The 25,155-nt window shown below is 41.8% G+C and overlaps 3 protein-coding genes across 11 annotated transcripts in view; 2 read left to right on the top strand and 1 right to left on the bottom strand.

Moving 5' to 3' along the window:
* The window catches only part of TM7SF3 (transmembrane 7 superfamily member 3), a 30,687-nt gene extending 18,818 nt beyond the window's left edge, over window positions 1–11,869 (top strand). Inside the window, exons 3-12 of the mRNA XM_083701543.1 lie at window positions 29–179; window positions 769–889; window positions 1,755–1,920; window positions 2,275–2,452; window positions 2,591–2,677; window positions 4,105–4,185; window positions 5,800–5,952; window positions 6,805–6,902; window positions 7,919–8,081; window positions 8,634–11,869. Of these exons, the coding sequence (XP_083557669.1) occupies window positions 29–179; window positions 769–889; window positions 1,755–1,920; window positions 2,275–2,452; window positions 2,591–2,677; window positions 4,105–4,185; window positions 5,800–5,952; window positions 6,805–6,902; window positions 7,919–8,081; window positions 8,634–8,896 (1,461 nt within the window). The 3' untranslated portion in view covers window positions 8,897–11,869. The remainder of the gene's footprint in view (window positions 1–28; window positions 180–768; window positions 890–1,754; window positions 1,921–2,274; window positions 2,453–2,590; window positions 2,678–4,104; window positions 4,186–5,799; window positions 5,953–6,804; window positions 6,903–7,918; window positions 8,082–8,633) is intronic.
* Window positions 11,870–12,181: 312 nt separating this feature from the next.
* On the bottom strand, window positions 12,182–24,660 carry FGFR1OP2 (FGFR1 oncogene partner 2). 7 transcript variants are annotated; one of them, XR_014555848.1, is made up of 7 exons: window positions 24,531–24,660; window positions 22,011–22,147; window positions 20,333–20,450; window positions 18,128–18,270; window positions 16,775–16,888; window positions 15,357–16,184; window positions 12,182–15,241 (listed from the first exon to the last, which is right to left on the bottom strand). XR_014555848.1 is itself a non-coding variant. In XM_083701659.1 (6 exons), exons 2-6 carry the CDS (start codon window positions 22,143–22,145, stop codon window positions 16,053–16,055), a joined length of 642 nt encoding a protein of 213 aa, XP_083557785.1. In that variant the 5' UTR covers window positions 22,146–22,147; window positions 24,531–24,660; the 3' UTR covers window positions 12,182–16,052. The 7 variants fall into 7 exon arrangements, 3 of the variants coding, with proteins under 3 accessions (XP_083557785.1, XP_083557783.1, XP_083557784.1); XR_014555849.1 differs by having other exon boundaries at window positions 12,182–15,232; window positions 15,350–16,184; XR_014555850.1 differs by having other exon boundaries at window positions 15,357–16,187.
* Window positions 24,414–25,155, top strand: part of INTS13 (integrator complex subunit 13) — a gene marked incomplete at its 5' end in the record, with an annotated part of 29,780 nt that continues 29,038 nt past the window's right edge. Inside the window, one exon of one of the 3 annotated variants that reach the window (XM_083701446.1) lies at window positions 24,414–24,702. In XM_083701446.1, the coding sequence (XP_083557572.1) occupies window positions 24,533–24,702 (170 nt within the window). Of the gene's footprint in view, window positions 25,112–25,155 lie in introns of all 3 variants that reach the window. The other 2 variants (XM_083701448.1, XM_083701447.1) reach the window with 2 other exon arrangements.

Here is a 25,155-nt window from a genome sequence, read left to right on the forward strand (position 1 = left end):
GGTACTCATTAATCTCTTTGCTTCTTAGAAACCTTCCAGCAATAACTCTGGGGCTGGGACAGACAAAGGACTGGTTTCTATCCTTCGGCCTCAGCAGACAGTGTGTACGTGGTACTTGCAAGCTGTAGGTGCTGACCAGGTGTTGAGCACAGCTGTTTCTTTCTCTTATGCTGAAAGAGGTAAGCCATCTTATTTTTTCTGCAGTCAGGGTCAAAGTGATGTGTGGCGTTCTCCAAGGCTATCCTCTTTGAGCTCCTGTGTGTAATACAAATTTTGTGCCTTCCAGTCTCCCTGCATAGAGGAGAGTGAAGGTTTGGGAAATCAAGCAGAAATGCAAAATGTCATGTCTTGCTCTCTTTTCATCCTGTTAAAAAATCCTCCTCCATTGTATTTCTTCATCCAATTTTATCTGAGCTTTTAATTTTCCTGGCCTGTAGCTGTTTAATTCACTCCCCTCAGCTTCTCAAGAACCTTCGGCAGACTTTGAGAATGCCACACTTTCTCTACCTTTTGTCACTTTGGACTCCCTCTCAGAACCAGCTTTTAAGTGCAATGCCACTTCAAGTCCTGGTTTTCCTTCCCTTTTGGTTCTTGAGCTGCAAACCATTTTTTGCTGCCATTATGATTGCACTGGCTGAGTAACAACGCTCCATGCAACAGGAGCCTATTCACAAAAGCAGTGAACAGAAGACACAGTATCTTACTTTAACAGCTGATTGAAAATGTGTTACTCCTTTTTATTGAAGTCATTTGACTCTTTCTGTTTAGATCCAATCCCTGGAGGCTGCAACATGGAATTTAACTTGGAAATTGACCCCAATATTTATTTAGAATATAACTTGGCTGAGACACACATTAAATTTGCCCCAGCAAATCTAGGATATGTGAGGTATGAATCTTCCTCTTAGATGGTGACTATGTGGGTTATTGTGTTTCTAGACTTCCGAACAAAGTTGTTTTAGGTGAGTCTGCATCATAATCTTAAGGCATACCTGCTTTCTGCAGCCTGAAAGGAATTAAGGTGGTTTTCAGAGCTAGACTAGTCATTTTTGTCCAGAGGACGCAGTGTGCAATCTATGATTTTTTAAAAAATCCTTCAGACATATTGGGGCAAACCAAGGCCAGTTCTTGTAGTCAGAAGAGGTGGGGGTAAGGAAGAATGTAGACTTCTAACCCTTAGACTTGCAAATAAATGTAAAGGCAATGGCAGAAAATGGTAGTTGAAGTAATTATATGTTTTCTTTAGGTTAGCTTGCTTTTATAATTAGATTTTATCAACATTTTAAAATAACAAATTTACAACCTCACTAAACCATTGAGAGGTTATAGATGATTAAGTGGTATATTAATTCTGCTAAATTAACAAGCTGACATAAATACCCCAAAATTAAAATACATCTTTTATCAGCAGTCAGGCTTTTGGTTTTTTTAATGGTAGAAGTAGCAACTTTGCAGTCCTCTTGAGATTGGGTAATGACCCACCACTCCAAGCCTCTTTAATAATGGATCTGCAGTAGATGGGAAGGAAGAGGCTCCAGCTTAACATTTTGTGAAACAGAATTTCCCGGTTATTTACTGTGATTTGTAACTTTGGAGCTAGACTTTTTGCCTGTGGATCACAATAAGATATATTAAACCGTTCTGCAATGTATGGGAGGGAAGTAGCTATTGGCACTACAAACTCTGGCCTCAAAGCGAAGTGTGAAAATGAGCCTAACAAGTTCAAATAAATATTCTCCCCTGCAATTTTCCAGAGGTACAAACCCACCATTGTGTGATTTGGGCAGTAGCTCTAGGTGGCGACTATCTTATGAAGTCTATCAGTATTTCTTGCCAGAGAATGACTTGTCTGAAGCATCGTTTGTGAGCCACATGAGAAAGATGTCTGAAGTGCAAAGCATCAGAAGGCATGGCACTAAAGTAAGTTGTGCAGTTTCAGTGTATGAATGAGTGGCGCTCTGCAGATCCCGTGGTGTGACTGTGCTAATTTCTTTAGTCCATCTTGAATGAAGATTTCTTGACGCCTTTTGTAGTCCATGTTTGCGGTGACTTGCTTTAATAATATTTCATATAGTTATTGTGCTAGAATCTTTTTGCGTTTTGTTGTTTTTATATGGCTTCCAATACGTCAACTGCCTTAGGAGACTCTTCAGTCAAATAGTGGGCTAAGACGCAACACACAACTTGTCTCTAAAACCTGAGGTGTGGGAAAAGTAAGGCACGTGCACACAACCCATCTCTTTTGTTCCCTTACTCTTTCTATGTCCTCCACAGATGATGACCTTAGTGAACCAAGACAAAACTGACTGGTACTTCTCCTCGCTTCCTGGACAAGGAGTGATCTATAATGTCATAGTAAAGGATCCACTGTGGAATACCTCTGCTGCCTATGTACCTGCTCATACGTACATGTGTAGCCTTTCTGGCTCGGTGGATAACTGTTCCTCTCTTAGTAAGTCATTGGAATGTATCCATATCATCCTCCCAACTCAATGTACCTAAGGGGACATGGTGGTCCTTCCTTGGATGAAAGTTGCACACCGTTGCCCCTGTTTAATGGCATATCATGAAATGTTCTTTTCTTCTGTAGAGAGACTCTCCACCAAAATATTTTTCACCGTGCTTGCTGTCCTTGGCCTCTTCATCTGTTTTCATGGACACAGATTCTGGAAAACAGGTACTGGTTAAGGAGAGAGTGTATGTCTTACAAAGTCTTGGTTCCCAGCACAATTGCATTTTGCCAGTTCTGATCCCTGCAGGTTAGTTTAATTGATGAGCTCCATTACAATGTGTTGTTTTTTATATTTTGTTGGAAGCTGTCCTGAGTGGCTGGGGCAGCCCATTCAGATGGGCAGGGTACAAGTAAATAATAATAATAATAATAATAATAATAATAATAAAATATCATTATCAGCATTATTATTACAAAAAGAGAGAGCAGTGTCTTTATTTTTGCAGAGGCACCGCTTATTCGCTTCCCCAATTATAATAGAAAGCATACTTAATTCTTATAGCCAGGTATCTGAGGTTGGCTCATCAGGCTGTTTTGGGTTAACCACATTCCCTTCCCCGGCCCTGGTATTGTATGTGAGGGGCGTGGGAAAGTTCAAGCTGTTGGTAAAAGTAAGAAGAATGCAAGAACTCTTAATTTGCATTCCTGGCTTGAATTTAAACCACTGTGCAATTGTGGCTTTAGTTGCACCTGAAAAGGAAGACCTCCCCACCCATTTTAGAAAGACTGAAAGAGAATTATATACTCCCTGTGTTACTTTATGAGTAAAGGTAGAGGTAAAGGTACCCCTGCCCATACGGGCCAGTCTTGACAGACTCTGGGGTTGTGTGCCCATCTCACTTAAGAGGCCAGGGGCCAGCGCTGTCCAGAGACACTTCCGGGTCACGTGGCCAGCGTGACATCGCTGCTCTGGCGAGCCAGAGCCGCACACGGAAACGCCGTTTACCTTCCCGCTGGTAAGCGGTCCCTATTTATCTACTTGCACCCGGAGGTGCTTTCGAACTGCTAGGTTGGCAGGCGCTGGGACCGAGCAGCGGGAGCGCACCCCGCCGCAGGGATTCGAACCGCCGACCTTTCGATCGGCAAGTCCTAGGCTCTGAGGCTTTAACCCACAGCGCCACCTGCGTCCCACTTTATGAGTACCACGTCACTAATCTGTGGTGATTTGGTCAAAGGCCATCCCAGAGCTGGAAGTTACAGGTAGCCTCTTTTATGGTAGGCAATTCTGCAGTGTCTCTGCATCAGGAATGATCAAATGGTCAGTTACAACCCAGTGTGTGTGTGTGTGTGTGTGGATTGTTGCCTTGAAAAAAAAGGTGAAATCACATAGCTGCAGGAATACATTGGTGTTGCAGAATGGCTCTTGCTAGTTCCATTGTCTCAAAAAGTGTTCACTGGCTTATTCAAGGACATGGCAGTGGGCTTTATCAGTTTTTGAGTCCCTGTAGATATAAAAGTGTCATGGCAGTAAAGGTTACATGCCCAGGTTGTGGGGTGGTGAACTTGTAGAACTCTTTTAAATCCAAATAGACCCTTCTCATTCAAAACCTGGAAAATACTGTTTTTAAAAATATATTAATTTCCCCTCTTAGATTTATTCTTCATGGGCTTCATCTTTACGGCATTCTTTTTCTTCATAACCATTTCGAGAACATCTGCTCTCAGTTATGATGGTAAGCAGAGACAAGCATGGATTTATTAATACCTTGGGAATGTTTGTTTGAAGACCAGCATTAGAACATAGGTCCTCTTGTTAATATCAGCTGGCCAGCTTGATGCTGTGTATCTTTCTGGTGCGATTAACAGTTGCATCTCACTCCTGAATTACTGAACAGTGACTAAAGAAGACTTTTCACGTAATACTGAAAGGTGCAGTACAGTGCATGGCTAAGATTTAAGGATGGATTAGAATCAACAGAAATGACTTTTGTTTTTTCCTTAATCTTTGTGCTAGGAGAAAGCAAAGTCCACAGTACATCTATAAATCTGTCAGCATTTCTTTCAGTTAAAGGTTTGAGCTGCAGAAGTTTGAGTCCATAAGCCATGACTGTGTGTATACTTCAGTTCCATTGCCCTCTAGAAACAGCATGGCGTGTGCAAGTTCAGAACTCAGTTTCCTGAATATTTTGACTCTCACTTTTAAAAAAACCAAGGGTTCTCACCTTTCCTGCTGTGAAGATATGTGTGAAAGCAGTGGCGTAGCGTGGGGGGTGCAGGGGGGGCCGGCCGCACCGGGAGCAACACCTGGGGGTTAGGGTTAGGGGGCGCAAATCCACGGGTTAGGGGGTGCAAATTACTTGCCTTGCCCCGGGTGCTGACAACCCACACTACGCCACTGTGTGAAAGTATGTGGGCGGTGGCTCCTGACACTCAAAACCAAATAGATGGTTAAGTTATCTCTTAACTTTTTACCCTTTGCCACGATGAGCAAAACAAAAGTAAATCCTGGAAAGAAGATAAAGTGTAATAAACTATGCAGAAAGATACAACCAAGATTTATTTCCATTTTTTGTAGCAGAATTCTGCATATTGATACTAAATGAATTGTGTTAGCGTAACAGATGCAGTTCTTTATAGAGGCTGATAATTTTTTATGCTAGTAGTTTCAGAATCCTCTTTGACAATCTCATATAGCCAGTTGAAAAATTCAGGCAAATGTAAATCCCATTGTTGCCTTGAAAATTTTATATTTATTTTATTTCTTGATTAATGAGAGGACCACAGGTAGTCATGGAATAAAACTACAAGTTACATTCATAATTGTTTAGCTGTTCTTATTTTATCTGGAAGCAGCCTCGAGTCCCTGTCAGGGAAAAAGACAGGATATAAATAAACACCACCACCACCACTGCTACTACTGCTATTTCTGTTATTCTTATTTCTAGTGCTGTGTAGCTGCTGATTTCCCATGAATGATCCTGCACTGCTGTGGTTACTCAAAATGTTACTTGGGCAACATGGTTAATCAGCAACCCTTTAATTTCCCTTTTCTTTTTAAACCAGTATGGAGGAGTCCAACACGCAGCAGGAGTCATCTTGATTAGCAGAACTTAGTCTTTTAGGACCCCAGAGGCTAGTCCACAAAAATGCATCCCATAATTAATGTGTTAGTCTTTCTACCATTCTCTAAGGCTCCTTGTTTGTTACAACAAACTGACATAGCTACCTTTCTGGGAATGTGTTGGCATGGATTCTTTAAAAATCAAAGTGCATTTGCACAGGCGTGGGTGATGTTGGAGAAACAAACCTCACTTTTCCCTCTTCTTCTCCTTCCTTGGTCATCCCAGTCAATCTTGGTCTTACTGCAGTAGCTGGAGTTCTTGGAGGTCTCCTCTTGGTCGCTTACTGGTGGCGATTTGGCTTTGTGATCCTCTGCATGTTGATTGTGGGGCTTGTGCTGGGCTTCCTAGTCGCCTCTACAGTTTTCTTCACTCCAATAGGTATGTCACATAGTTATGATTCCTATGAAATGTGAATATTCTTTGTTACTTTATGAAGCTTTGTGTTGCGATTACTCTTGCTTTCTTTTGCTTTCCACTGATTTAGGTCTGAAGAGAAGGGCGCTACCAGTTGCACTTCTGAGAGCAAAAATATTGTATTAAAACAGAGTGTTGCCAATTTAATTTCTGTCCTTTTCAAAAATGTATGTGCTACCTTTCAGGGCAAAACCTTCCCAAGCTGGCTTACAGCAAAACTATCCTGTATACTAATGTCATAGAGGCAGAACTGCTACATAAAAAGAAGCTAAACTCTAAAGTATTATGTATTATTTACAATGGACTTGTGTAAGAATGGTCATATTTTATATATTATTTTTCTAAACATGGCAAATCTTGTGTTGGTTATCTAATAGGAGTTCAGATATACTTCAGCAAATGTTTTAACAAGAATCCACTTTGAGGAAAGTATTGCAGCCAACACTTGGCAATTAGTTGGCTCCTCAGTCATTCCTTTAAATGCAGTTACTTCTCTCAAAATAATGGACTGGGGATATTCGCCTCCAGATGCCTCTTGCAAGATACTTCCCTATGTGGGCACGGTTTTGAACATTGATAAATGACTTTGAATGCCACCTGGAATTGCATTTAACTCACATTAATCTGATGCCTTCACACACTTCTAGGTCAGAAGGGTTTCCTTTCTGACAGATAAATGACCACCCAGATCTGCTTTTTTTAAGGTGTATGCAATTTTATCTTGTTTTGAGCTTTTAAATTTTGTAATTGGTGTTTTTGTCTTGATACTGGCCATTGACTGTAATAAAATGATTTGACTTGACTTGACCTTCACAGGAGACTATAAAGTTTTCCAAGATGATGCAGTATTCTGGGTGACCTTCTGTTGCATTGCCTTGATAGTCCCAATACTTTTTGTTGGATACCCCAGAGTTGTAAGTACCTTATTTGATTTTTTTAAAGTGTAATTGTTTCAGCTTCTGTTCTTGTACATTTTGGAGTGATGGTGGACAGAACGCCGTAACTAAACTTTTCCCCTTTTGGACATAGTTGTGAAAAACCTGTGCTTGCTTGTAAAGGTAAAGGGACCCCTGACCATTAGGTCCAGTCGTGACCAACTCTGGGGTTGCGGCGCTCATCTCACTTTACTGGCCAAGGGAGCCACCATACAGCCTCCGGGTGATGTGGCCAGCATGACAAAGCCGCTTCTGGTGAACTAGAACAAGCACACGGAAACGCCGTTTACCTTCCCGCTGGAGCAGTACCTATTTCTACGCTTGCACTTTGATGTGCTTTCAGACTGCTAGGTTGGCAGGAGCAGGGACCGAGCAACGGGAGCTCACCCCGTCGCGGGGATTCAAACTGCCGACCTTCTGATTGGCAAGTCCTAGGCTTTGTGGTTTAACCCACAGCGCCACCCGCGTCCCTAGTGCTTGCTTACTCCCTCTCATTTACAATCTGTTATGCATATGTTACATAACCAGGGAGACAAGCTGCCGGAGGCAAGCTTTTGATATATGAATTCCTGTTTCATTATGTTTTCTTTCCCCCACCCACCCACACAATTCCCACAGCCCCACTTTATTTTATGTTTAATTTTTTATTACTGTAATTGTTTGCTGCTCCAGGTATACCTTACAGTAGAAGGACAGTTTCTGTTAATAATGACCCATCCTTGGTGAATTGCATTGGCTCAGCCTGGCTACATTTTGCCTCTGCTTAACTGCATTTCTAAGCAATTTAACTTTTTGTTCTGTATGTCTTCATGAGCTACAGTGGAACCTACAGAAGTTTTCCCTTATGAAAGCCATGCTCTAAAAAACCCCTACAAAGCACTAATTTGGGGAAAGGGAATTTGTAGCTGTCTAGATGGTGCTTTGCAATCTTCTACCTTCATAGATAGTGGCCGACCTCTTTTCAAAGCCATTCACAGTCTGTTCTTTCTCTTTAGCTGAACATCTTGGCATGTGGCATCATAGGGTCCTACACCATAGTCTTGGCTACAGCATGTTACTTGTACACAAGTCTCTCTTACATTAGCATCGACCTGCTCCGGAGGATTCTAGATGAAAACTTCAAAAGAGCTTTCACCAATGTGCCCTTTCAGCGTAACGGTAAGTGTGTCTTCAGATGAGTGAGCTCTTTGATTGGAGGCTTGCAACTGAGAACCTCAGAAGAGAAGTTTGTAGCAACCAAGAATGCTTCCAAAAAGCTTAAAGTAGAGGACAGAAAAGAATTGTGCCTGAAGAGTGCCGTTGCAGATACACTTAGCTTAGTGCTGCATTGGATGTTCCAAACGCATGAATGACTATGCTGCTCTTTCCCAAGCTTCTGGGTCTTGGCCGAAGGGAAAGGAGCATGTGTTTTGTCCTGGTTGGAGATGAATACTGCGTACCTTGTCGCTTCAGACAAGACTCGGCCGCATCCTGGTCTTCCTTTTCACACTTTTATGGAACATCTTAAATTGCTCGAGGGTGTGGGGCAGAGTAGCAGTTCCAAGGCCTTTGTGGGGGAAAGTAGATGTGAAGATGGATTTCAAAAAGCAGGTGTAGGTTTTAGAAACTGTAAAGGAAAACTGGCCTGGATAAGTAAATGAGGTTGGTCTGGCTTACTAAAAGAGATCCCACTTCAGTCAAGACTTACCTATTGGTTTCTTCATCTTGCAGACATCATACTCTTGGCGGTCTGGGCAATGCTGGCCATTGGAGGAATAACGATACAGCTGCGCAGAGAGAAACGTGAAGCCCCTTTTCCACCACATCCCTACCTGATATGGAGGCGTGAAAGAGAGCGCAGGATAACTAACATCCTAGATCCAAGTCACCACGTCCCTCCCTTGAAAGAAAGAATTCATAGCAAGCTATCTCAGATCAAGGACTTTTTCCAAAAAGAGCAGCCAGCAGGGGAGAGAACACCACTACTCTTGTAAACTGTCATGCAGCTGGGAAGACTTGGGAAATGCAGGCAGAGATTTTTCTGGAGCCAGCAGACACCCAGTGGTGCTGAGAACTTCCTCTGTCACCTTGCCTTGCTAAACAGAAATAAGAATGAACTGGAAGATCAACACTAGTTTACTTAAAGTAGTCCTGCTTGATGGTTTGCTGTGGCACACAGGCACTTGCATCTGTTGGTAGTTCGCCACAAGGATGGAGTATACGTATGTGCAATGTGTGAAAATATGGGGATGGGTGGGTAAGATGGGGAGAGAATGCAATGGACAGATGTGCAACTTCAAAATCTTGCGAGATGGAAATGGACACTTCAAGCACACGCATGGTTCTCTTCAAGCACAGTACACCCTTTTAACAAGTGCCACATTTTGAACAGTCATTTCTGTTGCACAGGAAGGGGGGGCAGGAAGGGGGGGAGAATAATTGGAGACTGACTGGCATATGGAAAAACAGCCTCTTGCTGACTGTGGCACTATTAATTCTGAACTTGCACAGTTGCTGCTAGCCAATACCTTTAAGATGTCAAGCTGTACTAAAATATTTTTTTATCATTTAACAGGTTAGCTTGCATTCACTTTCTGTGTGTGAGAAAATCAAGTAATTTTGATTCCAACACCCAAGAGGAGAAAAAGCTTTCTGAAAGTTTAGCGCTCAATTTTCTACTAGGCTGTAAATCTGGTTGTAGTGAGTGGTGGCTGCTAAGGCTGGAAAAAAGGATAGTCTCTTGATGCACTTTGAAATGGAAGGTTGTTTTTATTAGGATCTGTGGTGCAAGACACAATGAGTAGCCTTTACAGCACTTCAGTTGCTTAAGTTCCCTTTCGTATTGAAGTGTTTGCCACTACACTAATTGTCACTGGATTTTTTCCTCTCTCTCCTTTTTTAATATTTTCGAAGAAAAGAAACCCCTAAACCCAGTTTGCAGGCATTTGGGGGCACTGCTGCTCGGAAAGATGTAACAGACATCTAGGGCAGCCAGCTTCCAGAGCCTTGAGGGTGGGGAAAGAAGGGCAGATCTTGGGCAATTTGCCTAGGAGTCCAGACCAGATCACCCTCAGCCATGATGTCACTTCTAGGCTTAGAGGAGTGGGAGTGGGGTGGTCCCCAAGCCTCTATTTGGGACACCGAGTTCTGAGAAGAGGATTCTGCAGGCAGAGGAGAAAACGGAACCATTTAAACTCCGTATGGCCATATACCCGTTTACTCCTAGCTTTGCAGCTCACGCACAGAGTTGCCCCTGCCTCTGTGCCTCTTTAGCTTATCAATTGGCCCTCCCCAATAATAACCCTTTGGCTTGGAGTAATGCAGTTATACGTAAAGCAGTTAGTTGAACATTATACCAGTACCTTATTTGACGAACACATTTCCTGTAATGAACTGCTCAAACCACTTGTGTGGGTGCAGGGAGCAAAAGTGCCGTGAAGCATGATAAACATCCAGTTTAAACCTGAAGTGTGTGACTGCATTAGTCAATGTGCACCCAGGCTGAAGTCTTATTCTCAGGGCTTTTTTTATCGTGGGAGAGGAAACTGGTGGAGGTGTCTGGCTTGGCTAGGGTTTTAAGATTCCTCCAGTGTTTGAATTGGGGTTCCTGGTCTTCAGAAGGCAGCCAGAAGAGAGAACTTCAGCAGGTGTGTTTGTCCTCTGATTGTTGCAGCGTTAAATGCTGTGCCTGTAGATGTACACAGCTATCCAAGGTGGAGGAGCCCCATCACTGCAGAACCTGGCACTATGTGCATAATATGTATTTTCTTTTGCAGACAGGTGGTGTAAGAACAGAAGACTGTTTTCTATTATCTCCCCTTTGTGTTCAAACACAACTTGTCTGTATAGTGAGGATCTGTTTCATTCCATGTTGATGCTCGAGTTGCTTGCTGCTTGTGCCATTTGTATATTCTAGCAATAATGGTGTTGCAGGGTGGTAGAAGGTTTGTTGGCGTAGACTGCATGGACTACACTCACTCCTAGTCCAGGAAAGCTGCTGTGGTAGGACACCTTCTAAACAAGAGCACATCTTGGAAGGTGCATATCTAAACTTACCTAATTTTAAATATGCTTTATTTGTATCTCAGGCTCCTAAGGCTGCTAGGTAGAAACCGGAGATGCATTGCACCTTTTACAGTTCTCCATGTGCAGGAAATGAGCTGGTCCATTCATCTCCTGGCTCTGATATTCACCTCTTCCGTGCCTCACATAACAAGGCCTCATGTGCGCTGTACATCAGGAAGAGGATACAAGGCAGATACTGCTTCATTTGCCTTGTATGTGTCAAGGAATTTAAAGGTACTGTGTGGATCTCCAGGTTTCATCCCAGCAACTCCCACATATGTTCAAACTGTGGATTATATCCATGAACAAGATGAACGTCTGCTTGCACTATGGGACTTCACCTTCTCAAACTCACTGCAGTACCCCCATAATCTGTTCTGAGAATGCATGGATTGGGCTGTGTGCATGGGGGCGGGGCTGCAGCGAGGGGGAAGAAGGTGAAGTCAATTTGTGGGGTGCTGGATTCCACCTTAAGCTATTTAGCTTTTTGAAGAGCTGTAGGGCATTCTTGTGTCAAACAGAGCTTGATACTTAACCTAAACCATTTTTAGATGCAAGAAGGCTGACAGTTAAAGCAATAGTTGGTGGTGGAAAGAAGATGGAAAAGTCCATAGTTCTTGGCAACTAGACAGAGATTATTTTCATTTTAATGTTGAAAAGTAGAAGCTGTAGATGAAATATACTGTGTCCCTTTCTATCAAGGGCAGCTTCATTTTACTAGCTCTGACCTTTTTGTACTGAGAATGAATTGCTGCATATTGGCTGCTTAGGCCACACTTTGTTATAAAGCAACTAGTTCCAGTTGCCTTGGTTTTTATAACGGCCATTATTTACAATGCAAAGAAACAAAAAACAAGCCCATTTTCTACTCCTTTTTATAATAAAGGTGTACTTGAAAGGTGTGCTATTTGTATGATCTCCCTGTGTGTGTGTTACCCTTTAGGGACTCATCTGTGTGTCTGAGTTCATTCTGTCTCATGTTTTTTATCTTGAAGGGAAGGGCAGCTTATATGTGTTTTTCCAAGTGAAGGAATGGGAAATACAGTCCCTGCTTTGCAAGGTAAGTGAATATGTAGCTACGACAGCAGTGACTGGCTTCTGTATGGAAACTCCCTCACATTAGGATCAAATACGCATCAGTCTGCCACTGGAGTATTAGTTGATGGCCTCTCAAACTCTGTCCTTAAATCTACTACATATATTGCATTTCATGGTTACTGGTCGTACTTCTTTATTTCTATCCCAACATTTTAGGGCAATTTCTCAAAGGCAGTTTTGCAATAAAAATGTTTACAAAATGGCGTTCAGTTGTTTTAACATTAGATAAAGTGCATATTAAAACATTTAGCAGAATAAAGTCTTTTGGGGACCACTAAAGGGGTTGGGGGGGGAACCAGAAAGGTGGAGTTGTTTTGTATTTATCAACATTTTACTAGACAATACCAAAGGGGGTTATAGCATATAAAAAACATTAAAATGGTAAAAACAACCCAACCCATGACCCCCCCAAACATACAATCCATTACAATATGCAAACTGGGAATTCATATAAATGCTACAAGGTGTGTGCTAGTGATTATCATGCTAGCAACATCTCATAAAGTGCTATATAACAATATCAATACCATAATTGCATACTGATTGTACCGCACACCCCTTCTTCCATCACACCTACCCACTCAACCCCTCTCATTCTCCTGCCTCTCACGCAGGTGACCTCAGCCCCCTAGTCTATCTTGGTGCAAACTTCATGGTGGTTGGAAATCAAGATGAGTGGCACTCCTGTCCTGTAACTCTTCTGAGGGGTAACCCAAAGGGATTAAGTCCATTTGCCAGCACCAGTGGTGGTGGCCTAACACTTGTGGCAGGGCTTGTTTTTGTGGGCAGCCACCAAGTTCTGATGGAGTTTTTCCATAGCTGTGTCCATTCAGCAATTGGCCACCTGCACTTTATACAACCAGTTCTAGGCCACAGCAGGCTTAGTGAGTATCTGGGGTGGGGGGTTATGGTAAACAGGGCTGTGGCCTCTGCATGCCTTTTCCAGCTGCTTTCTTGACAATGGAATACTGCAACTGGTGCCACCACTGAAAAAAATATGTCCTTCTCAACCTGATGGGCCTCTTAACGCAGTGGTTTCCAACCAGTGTGCAATGGTCAGGAGGGCCATGGCAACACTGGCCTCTGTCCATCTTTCCTCCTCTGATGCCCTCTTGTGTCTCTGCCTCCCAAAGACTTGCACAGCTGTTCGTTGCAGCAGCTCTGGCTATAAGCTCCCCAGACGAATGGTGCCTCTGGAGCTGGCCAGGGGGTGCTGGTTGCTAGGAGTTGAGGCAGCTGTACCAGAACAGACTCTTCATGTTGGCATTTGACAAAACTTGAATGGTTTAAACATCTACCTGACACAAAATACTGGCAAAAATAAGTTTACTGTACAGGATGCATTTCAAGGGCATTACAAGCTATCTGCCTTACAAAAATAATGATATAAGGAAAACTCATGCCACATTTCAAGAAAGTTATGCTGCTTTGGGCATGCAAAAGAATAATACTCAAGACAACCGGAAATCTGAACTAGACAATCACAATAATTTACAGTTACAAATCATTAGTCAAGCCTCTTTTTCCGTACAGAATTACTGGTGAGTTTACTACTACATCCATTCCACAAGCTTGGAGATGACTGCATTTTAGTTAGTATTTTACACTCCAAATATAATGAAAATAAGTTTTTGTTAAACTATTTACATAAATATTTCATAATTTACAGAGGATTAAGTAGAGCTAGAAATTCCACTCTTGTCCACCTGGAAGAAAAAAATGTATACAAAAGGTTTGTGCTTAGGCTAATAATTTATTTGACAATCAATTTGTTTGAGAAAGTCAGATTATAAAATTTCTAAGCGCAAATTATAAACAAGTTCCTTTCCACTGCGGTAATAATAAATTATGTTCATTTGTCAATTATTTTAAAGTTGCTTTAGTGCCTACCACAATTAACTGCATACACCAGAGCAGACTAAACAGATTGAGATAAAGGACAAAATGTTTTAAATAAAGTTGAAATAGAAGTCACATATTTTGACCAGCTTGTATTTTCAAAAGCTATGTTTTTAGTATCAAAAAAATCCAGCCCTATGCCTAGATATGTCATTGCAAATGTTTAGGATTAAACAGATATTCCAACTGGCTACTATTTGGGCTGATAGTGCAGGTGAAGTAGTTTTATTAGATGAGTGTGCACTGTACCATTTGTGGATGCAATCTAAACAAAATATTGTATTATGAATAAAGCGTAGCTACTACTTTGCTTATAAGTTGAGGCCAAGTTAAGTAACGCTTTTCTCCATGTTTCTAAATTGTCCTGATTTAGCTCTAGATTTCCTCAAGGATGTATCTCATGCTGCTTCTGAAGCTTTGCCTCCATAAACTGTTCATTTTAAAATTTCATTTGTCTAGTACATGACTACTAGAATAGCATAGCTCTCATAAACAGGAGCATTCTGCAAAGTACTTAAGAAATAACTGCAGCCCACCATGCTGCTTGAAGAATGGGATTTCTTATCAAATATAAACTATTTGTTTCTGGTTGTCAAATGGTCAAAGTTGAGTATATCAGAGCAAATTAATCTTATTGTTCCACAATGTTATTTTTTGGCATCTCTCATCTGTCAGAAGACTGACACACAGAAATAATGTTCCAGGTGCTTCAAAAAGTATTACTGAAACTTCAACTTGTTTTAGTAGATGAGTAGCTTCTATATTTAGGCTTGGATCCCAAAGTGTGTCATGCACAACTGGAAACCCCAGGAGAATGGGAACGCATTCTCTGCCCACCCTCGGCTGCAGCCCTGCACACACCATTCTGTAAACTCTTTGGAAATGACTTCCCAGAGGGAGGGAGCTGTAGTGGAAAACCCAGAGTGCACACACATTAACACCATAGACAGCTACTGAATCCAAGCCTCTTGTGTTTAATTTATAGTGAAAGAAAATGAAGTGCTTCACACTAAATAGCTGAGCAAAATTATTATTGATCTAGAAAAATATTCTGAAAAATTATGTACTTTCTACATTTCTTTGAAAAATGAATATAGTATAGAGACCACAAGATAGTGGATTTAGAATCTCAAGTTCGTTAGATTACTTCCTTGTGTACAAGTAGGTGTGGGGCTTGCTAGGTTTGATTTATTTACAGCTGAAAAGCAAGCCTTGTATTTTTAAACCCATTATTTGGCGAAGTGAAATAGAACTATTTTCCTGGACTCCTAACATTTCTTTCCACTGTAAGGAGCCACTACCAATTATTTGAAAGGCAATTAATGTTAGAAGTGCACTGGATGTGCAACAATACTGTAACTATTAGCTACAGATTGATCTTAGACCTCAGACTTCATTCTATTTAGATTACCAATGAGTACAGGTATTAACAATTGTTGCAATCTTTTCTACAAGCAAGAAAAACCCAACTTTCTCCCTTCCTCACTACAGAGATTACAATATTTTACAAAAGAATTGTACCTAAAAAAAAAGACAATGCATTAATTTATTTGGTACCTTGTTTTTTATTTTTCTTAAATACAACCCATTTGTAAAATGTCACATGACCTGAAGCAGATAGAGACTAAAGGTGTAAGACAATCAGTACTGTTCAAAACAACTGATTTTCTTCAAGTTCAGTCCATGAATGGAATAAGTATGTGGGTAGATGATGTTGTGAATGTGCCCAAGAGAGCAGGAACTTCTGTTTTTATGTATATTTCTAAGCACCCTATAGGAGTAGTTTGAACCTTCTAAATACATGTGTGTTGTTTTGCAGCTGTTCCGGGTGCTGCTGTTTTCAAAACTTTAACTGATGTTAGCCAGTTTCCTTCAGAAATTATGTTTCCGGTAATCAATATTGGGCAATAATGACAATTTTAAATAAATCTGAATGTACTGTACATGGTATAAAAAGTATCAAATTGTCATCTAATTTAGAATGCATTAACTTGTCAAGGCTGCATTGGGAAACAGCTGCTTGACAAGTGAACCCTGATGCTTTATGATCTTATGTGCAGTTGGCCATACAAAATTTCCATAGGATCTTCAACTCTTCCTCAGGCTCAAGTCGCTGTTCGTTACTAATGCTGACAGAGATGTACTTTCTGATGCATCATCTTTGAGATTCAGGAATGATTCTCTAGTTATTTGCAGGATCTCTCTCAGTCCTTTGTTTTCCTGCTGTAAGCAAGGACACAATGCTTTTAAATGTAGCATAGTAAAGAATGAAATAATATTTGAACAGAGAAGACATTATGGAGGGAATATATTAAATTATTTCAAGCACTTAAAAGGAAAAAAAATTGGAAAACACAGATAAAGTCCAAGTCCTATGTTGTCTCAAGTTCTACTCCAGAAAACGCTTTAAGGAACTAGGTTTCCCCTGAGGCTACACAATAAATTCTTTTCCAAAGTATGCTACTGGAAACAATCATAAGACTAAAAATAAGCTTACAGCAGCAGCAGCAGCAGAAGCCATTACTTGGGCCACTGCAATGAAAGCCAGCCCCTAGGATCTAGATGCCAAATGGTGTTTTTTACACAATAAAGTAAGTCTGTTTACCACATAAGGTATGACTACCAAATGTAATTAAAAATGCATTTTAAGGTAAATTGTGTAAAAAGTTTGCCTCGTGCTAAGTGATCAATTTCATTCAAAACGGAAAATGATTCCGAAAATGAATTCTTCTGTCATTTACTAATGATCTGAATTCATCAGTTTAGAAGTATCACTTATTTTTTCAATTTCCATAGAATTGAATATTTACCTCAAGCTGAAAAATGCGTTCCTGTTCTTTGCAACCCTGCTGTTCATCAATTTCAATGGCCTTTCGCATGACTGCTGCCATTTCTGTGATTTGGTCCACATGTTCTTGTAGCTCCTAAACCAAAAGAATAAAAGTAAAAACCACTAGTAACATTTCAAATTTAAAATGCCAACTGAGTTGTAAATAATAAAAGTTTATAAAAAGCATAAGATTTTTTTATTTCAATATTTTATTATAAGTCTTTCCAACACAATAAACCACAGGTAGTCTTTGGTAATATTACTATTCCAAAAGAATTTCTTCCCATTCTTCATATCCAGCAGGGTTTTTTTTAGAGCAGTGGTTCCCAACCGGTTTTTTGGCCATGCCCCACCTAAGCATCTCTAAAATCCTGATGCCCTCCCATGACATAGAATTCTTATTATTCAAAAAGTGAACTCCTATTCATGTGGAGGAAGCCTAAAAGGCCATTAACTTGGTCTAACTCATTCTCGAATTGCCCCCCATAAAAATCAAACTGCCCCCCCTGTGGGGCATGTGCCCCACATTAGGAACCATGGTTTTAGAGCCACCTTCAGGAGAACAGACATTATGAACAACTGCCTTCTCCATGATGGTACGCTATACTTCTATGTGCAAGGGTCTTGGGGTATCAATGACATAGTGTTCAAACAGGAGTTGCATTCCATTTTTTGAGCAATTAAAGCACCTCATCTCACTTTGCAATGAACATGTAGCACATCAATTCAGGAGGAACATTAAATAAGTCATTCAAAAGGTGATTGGAAACTAAGGAAACAAATCTGTTAAATTAGCTTCAGTAAGCAAGTGCGTAGGCTAACAGCACTCTATTGGGTTATCAGCCCTGAGAAAAACAACCCAGTTCTTTGGGCAGTGTATTCTATCTAATACACTGGCCTTTAGACAAATGGAAAAGTTTCCATTTAGCTCTTTGGAGAGTTAGCATTCCATTGACTACTTCAGGTTATTTTGTAGTCTTCAATATGTCTTCAGTATGCCACCAAACCTATTCATGGTGTGCAGTTAAACTGGTTTAGATGTGTACAGGTCTGGAATCCTGGCTAGGTGAAATCAGGAGTTACAAGCAAAAGTAGTTGATGGAAAAAGAATTAAGTACTACTCCTGCTATCACCTACTACTTTGCAAATCTTTTCCCCCCAATGCCAATGTGCAGTAGAAGAGGATGAAGATCTGGAAATGAGTCTTGGCCATGCAGCTCTAGTCTTAGAGTGAAAAAGTAAAGTCTGAAGTTAAAACTACTGAAGGTGCATAAATCAGAAGGTAAAACATTAGTACTGCAAAAGGCTTAGAGAATTTTAAAAGGCATACTACCTTAGAGTGCTGCTCCTTTAACTTCATTATTATACCTGGATCATCCTTTTTACTGGCCATGAGCAGCCTAAACATCTGCTCTCTGTATTTGCTCATTATTAGCTCCAAGGCAGATTGGTGTTCTTCAAGAGAAGTACGTAATTCTGTCGAAATAAGTTCAATACATTTTACTTGTGCACAGGAAACTATCTAAACATAGCAGGTGCTTCTGCTTGTGTTGTATCCAACTGAATTATACGCAGAGTAGCCCCATGGAAATGAATTGCCCAACGTTAGTAATGTCCATTCATTTCAGTAGGTTTGCTCTGAGCAGGCTAATGTTGTATACAAACAATCCACTATATTGCTCAGACTGGTTACACTACTGGAGAACTACCCATTTCATTATAGTTGCCATAGTATTACTTAATTGGGGGTGGATATATGAAACTAACCCAAATTTCTGATACTATGAATTGATAGTGTCTAGCACTACAACAAACAGATAAGCAAATGTGTGTGGGTACATTATTAATATAAGTGGCAACATGTTTAATCAAACCAAACAACTACCTAAAGGCAACTCTTACATAGGGGTTATGTTCCAGGGCTAGAGTGTAAAGCCAAAATTGCATATAGTGAAAGCCAGGCATGCCCAAAGTCCATTTTGGGGGTCTAACCCGGCCCGGTGGTTGGTTTAATCTGGCCCCTGTGGCAGTTTATTTCCTGGGGTAAAATCCTAAAAAAAGCTCAACTTCAATCCTAAAAAAAGGTTAACAATTTTGGTTGGTCCTTTGGTTGGCCCTCACTTCATCAAATCTGGCCCTCTTTGGAAAACGTTTGGACACTACTGGTGAAAGCACACTGGGTTCAATGGAGGGTGGGATTGCCAGTTATTTTCCCCCAGACGTCAGCCTCCTGTCCCTTTCTCCATCCCCCAAGCGCGTAAAGCTGAATGTGCACAGGTTAAATGCACGCAAGTTGCAAGTTACCTGTAGAAGATTTGCTAATTACTCCCCTTTTAAATTTTCTGTATTCAGCTAATTTCTTTAGCAACAGTAGACCACCTGTTCAATCATTCCATAACAATCACCCCTAGTTCCTAAAACCTAGATGTGGAAGCAGTTTCTGTCACACAGAAAAATAAAGTATTCTATTAGTAGGTCTAGTTGTTAGCATTAATGCATTATAAGCATATGTCCATGAACTTTTTACCCATCCAATCTGTATAAGTGTCTGACGCCGTCAGGATGGAAGGGTTACAAATAAATCATCATCATCTTTTATCTTGGGAAAGGTAAAGGGCGAGTCTTGACAGACTCTAGGGTTGTGCGCTCATCTCACTCTAGAGGCCAGGAGCCAGGGCTGTCCGCAGACACTTCCGGGTCACGTGGCCAGCGTGACGAAGCTGCTCTGGCGAGCCAGAGCAGCACACGGAAACGCCTTTTACCTTCCCGCTAGTAAGCGGTCCCTATTTATCTACTTGCACCCGGGGGTGCTTTCGAACTCCTAGGTTGGCAGGCGATGGGACCGAGCAACGGGAGCGCACCCCGCTGCGGGGATTCGAACCGCCGACCATGCGATCGGCAAGTCCTAGGCGCTGAGGTTTTACCCACAGCGCCACCCGCATTTATCTTGGGTACTGAGCATTTTTACTACTAGGTAAAGGTACCCCTGCCTGTTCGGGCCAGTCTTGCCAGACTCTTGTTGTGCGCTCATCTCACTCTATAGGCCGGGAGCCAGCGCTGTCCGCAGACACTTCCGGGTCACGTGGCCAGCGTGACAAGCTGCATCTGGCGAGCCAGCGCAGCACACGGAACGCGGGGATTCAAACCGCCGACCATGCGTTCGGCAAGTCCTAGGTGCTGAGGTTTTACCCACAGCGCCACCCGCGTCCAATTTTTTTTTTTTACTACTAGTCTCTAGCTATCCAAGCATCTGCAGAATCTTGACACATTTCCTTAGAGCTTTCAGTCCAATCAGGCGCCCATCCCATCTATCTTCAAAGCAGCATCCACCTATTGCTTCAGACCTTTTAATGGATTAACAGTGTGTATGCACCTCAGATGTAGTAGTAGTAGTAGTAACAGTGGTAGTAAACAAATGATTAGTTTCAGTGAAATGTTTTAAAGTTAATGAACAATCTTTGGAATTCAGTTACTGGAATTTACATTATAAACTATGTAAATGGTGCAGAATCTCTTTCTAGAGTGAATGCTTACTCACCTTTATTTTCTTGCTGTAGTTCCCTGATCTGCCTGTTTTCCTGCTGGATTCCCAGTACCAGTGAAGAGCGGGGCCTATGTCTTGCTACTTCATTAAGTTCTTGAATTTCTTCTTGGTACTGAAAGTAGGCAAATTTTTCATAATTGGCATGCTGTACTGCATAATATTGTGGTACTTCCATAATTGTACTCTGAAGTATCCTTTCACCAAACCCTCCCCCTTATCTTATGGGGGAAAGGGTTGTTAAATCAGTGTCTGCAGCTGAATGCTGCCTACACTCTGTTCAGTCAGCTTCACAGCGAAACTTGCGCCGCTTGTTCTCCAGTCTTTGTCCAGCCTGCTTTATAGTCTAGAGCCTCTCAGAGTATCAAGGAGCTGCTTGAGCTCCAAAACACTGGAGTGGACACTCAGGAATGATTGTGTCAACCACCCATTCTTCTTGCCATTCCATAGCACAGCGTTTCTCAAACTTGGGTCATCCCTGACCACTGGCCCTGTTAGCTAGGGATGATGGAATTTGTAGTAAAACAACAGCTGGAGACTCAAGTTTGAGAAACACTGCCATAGCAAGACCAGGGCTTCAACAAGATTATCACCTTTCTCTACTAGAAAAATCCCCCAGAGCATTCAGAAATGCATCAGGTTCCATCAGTCTCTGAAGGTTGGCCATCAGAATGGGCCCACCACCCTTATGTTACAGTACATGTATGAACTGTTATTTTCAGCTGGCTGGCATCCTTACCTATGGGTGTGGCAGGGGTGTTGAATGGAAATGAAACACATACAAAAATGCCTGTGACTATTAAGATTATAACTTAAATATATGCAAAATAAGCACAGTATATATGTTTCTCTCAGCAAAAATACCTTCCAAAGAGCTCACTTGGTTCTTTCATGAATGTAGTTTAGGTAGCAGGTTACAATGCTACTGTTAGAAAGGTCTTTGCAGATAACAGCTTATTGATTGTTTCTATGCCCATGTTGTGCTGTAGATTGATATTCTCTTTTTATACTGCTGTTTTAATTCTAGGTTTAATACTATTAAGCCATTTATGAGCCTTCATGGATGGAAAGGCAAGGCATAAATATAGTTTAATTTTAAAAAGATAAATAAAGGACAAGAATACTAATGGAAAGCAACAGTAGAGTGTTCAGATGCAAGTCCTAGCAGGTAAAAGAGTCTATTGAAGCTTTAAAAAATAGTGGCTAGGGAAACCCAGCAAGATGGGTGGGGTATAAATAAATTATAATTATTATTAAAATATGTGTTAGAGAGATTTTTTTGCAGAAAAATGAGTTTAAAAGTCCACGTGCCTGCCAAAAATTTAATATATTTACAATATGATTGATACAAGGAAAATCTGATCAAAGTTGAACAACATAATGCAAAAGAATCCCTAGGCTTCAATTGTGGATGCATAAGATTTTGCAAGACTATACAACACTACATTACTTAAACTGGTCTCAAATTTATATGCAAAAAGCTGAAGGTCCTCTCTCTCTCTCTCGCACACACAACACACAATATACAGATTACATCAACTAATTCAAACGCCTTATTAAGCATTTAACTGACTGTGTAATTCATTTTGCTCCCTAGGCCACTGCAAATAATCTTAAATGGTCACATTTAAACAGTCTATTTCCAAATAGGAACAATTAACAAGAGACCACACACCTGCTTCATTGCTTCCACTCGTTTGTTGAGTGCCGTAGTTTGTTCAATCAGAGCTTCCGCTGCATTATCATGTTCTCTCAGTCGCTCCACTAGTGCTTTTGCATCAGCTAGGGCCTTCTCAATTGTGCAACTCATTTCTATAATAAATGATTGGACAAAGTGTTTGTTGCATAATATAAACACAATGTCATTACTTGCAAGATGTGTGGCATGTGTGTTCCCATATTCTGAAACATTAAAATATAATTATCATCTTACTCCCCAGCCAGAGGAACCATTTTAATATGTACTCTAGTGTAAGCAACTGAGATAGAAAAACTATTCGCCACATGGCTCCTGGAACCTGGGTTATGGGCGCAAAAACAGAATGACTAGTCATATTTTTCCCCAATCCAACAGCACTTTCTATTTATTTTTTCATAATTTGGTTCTTTTTGCAGTTTGTGGTAAGTTGTAACTAGCCATAGCAAAACAGGTCATACAGACAGCACAGTGGGACTTAAGTTTAGGCATGTATAGGACAGAGTGGCTGGGGAAACCCAGCCAGATGGGCAGCGTATAAATAGTAAAATTATTATTATTATTATTATTATTATTATTATTATTATTATTATTATAGTAACACCCAGTGAACTTCTTGGCTGAGTGGGGATTTGAATCTGGGTCTCCTAGGTCCTAGACCTACAAATACTCTAACCACTACACCACACTGACTCTCATAGGAGTAAACCTTTTTTCTTTCAGTTTGCAAAGTCACAGCTTCTATGATAGGTGGAACTGCCAGTGAGGGACATTGTCTCACTTTGTCATGCCCACATAACAGGATTATTTTCAAAGTTCTAATGTTTTTATTTCTATAAAGGAAAGCACTTCCCTGTAAATGGTACAGGAGCACTCATGCAATTATTTTAAAAAGCAGGGGGATACTCCACCATTTAAAGATCACTGGTTTCTTTGAAGATTTGCCCCCACCCCAGATTACCATTGTAGCTATAGTGTATCACCCACATGAATGTGCAGTGGCGGACTGGCCAGGGTGTCAGCTTGCCTGATGCCAAGTGCCCCCCCCCCCCCACTAAAGCATAAGACAATCTGTCAAAAATGTTAATGGTGATGGAGGAAATTCCCCTTCAGCTCAGTGCCTTGTGCTGGGAAACCACCTATATCACCCTAAATCTGGTGCTGTTTCACACATTTCTCAAAACTTATATCCTGCTCGTCTACTAACAGTACCCATAATGACACACAATATAATCATAAAATGATGCTGTATAATGAATAACAGATACAGATACCAACCGATTTCTAAAAGCATTAATATAAACGCTTAAAAACAAAAACTACAGCAATGAGAGTAAAAGAATTTGCACATTAGAATGGGCAGGATTAAAACTAGGTGTTACATTTTGAATTTAAGAACTTTGCTAGTGTAGTGTCCTGTTATGTAAATTACATTACCAAAAGATGTGTCAGAGGAAGTGTACAATCAAAGACAGGATAATCATGTTGACTTCTTATTTGTATGGTGGCTTGAAATACTACCTAGGCAGGAATGGATTGTGACTGTCAGTGAATTTCTAATGTGTTTTTCCAGTGTTAACATTTATGATATGGGGGTGGGGGTGGTTTACAATGTTAGTGAAACCTTAGAGCAGAGATGGGGAAAGCAATTTAAATCTGCTATTAAATGTTTTGATTTGTTGTTTTTTTTAATTTGCTGTGTTAGTTTATACTTTTTGTTATTATAATAGTATTTATTTTAAATGGTACTTTGTGTTTCTTTCTGCTTTATTAGGTGCCCTGGAAACCTTAAACTGTGTCAAAGTTGTGGGATATAAATCATGCGAAGTAAATAAGTACATTACAGTCAGCCCTGCAGCTATCAGTGCAGGGACTGTGATGGGTACAAAACCGAAGTTCCTTATCTTTTAATGCATGTTTTGTTGTGTGTGTGTTTTTTTTTTAACATTTAAGCACACACTCAACAACAAAAAAGTTGTGGAGGAGCACATACACACATGCCAATAATCCACATCCTCCAGCAGTTCTCTAGCAGGGGCAGGTGCAAGCAGGCCCCTGCCCCCCCACCACCTGAACCAATGGCTTCAAGCTACTGTCACAAAGTTCATTTCCTTCCTTGGAAGAGCTGTGTGACAGCAGAAAGGGCTCCCGCCAGCGGCGGTGGACTCTCCTTCCCTGGAGGTTTTGAAGCAGAGGCTGGGTGGCCCCCTGTCACTTATGCTTTAGCTGAGTTTCCCGCAGGGCTGGCTGGGGGTTGGACTAGATGACCCTCGGGGGTCCCTTCCAACTCTGTGATGCTATCGGGCCCACACGGGAGAGCTCCTGCTGCCCCATTTCTCATTGTTCTGCGGTCCCGGCTTCTCCGCCTATCGAGGTCTCAAAGGGGCGAGAGAAGCGCGGAACCTGCGCGCCCGCCCGCCCGCCCGCCTCCCCACGAGCCAATCACGAGGCGGCAGGGTCGCCGCCGTCCCTTCTCCCCCCCCTCGAGCCCCCCCTCACCGATGGTTCCACCTCATTCCTCGCCGGGCGGCGCCGGGATGTGGCGAGGCCCCCGCAGCCCGCCTTCGCCTCTCGTCCGCCGCGGCGCTTCCTCAGACGGCGACGGCTGGAGGGAGCGGAGGACGCGGAGGCGGCGCAGACCCGCCGACAGACCCCATGAGGGGGCCGTGAGGTAGGTGGGGAAGAGCGAGCCCGTCGCCGGCGGAAGGATGGACCCGAGTGTCACTCAAAAGCCGCTCTCGCGAGACTTCGCGGCTCCCGTCGCCGAAGGCCGCTCGCTCTTTGGGCGAGAAGAGCGGCGAGCTCACCCAGCATCACCTCCGCTCTCCCGGGGGCGGGGCCAATGCAGTATCGCGGGACTTCCCTGAAGGGGAGAGGAGGAAAGGCCTCTCAGTTTCTCCAGCTAATAGAACTCTGCGCCGAGATATCGCGAGAATCTCCCTCAAGGGAGAAGCAGACATTATAGATGTGCGCATGTAGACGTGTACTGAGGAGCTTGCTTCTGGGTTGACTTCTAACTACTTTTTGTCAGAAATGACAGGCAGGGGCGCCAACTGAAACGGAATATTGTGGGAGCCCAGGTAAGCCCCGCCCACATAAGTGACCACATGACACAATGCATGCT

The sequence above is a fragment of the Podarcis gaigeae genome (genome assembly GCF_964106915.1).
Source record: "Podarcis gaigeae genome assembly, chromosome: 10".
In the NCBI taxonomy this organism is placed as follows: domain Eukaryota; kingdom Metazoa; phylum Chordata; class Lepidosauria; order Squamata; family Lacertidae; genus Podarcis; species Podarcis gaigeae.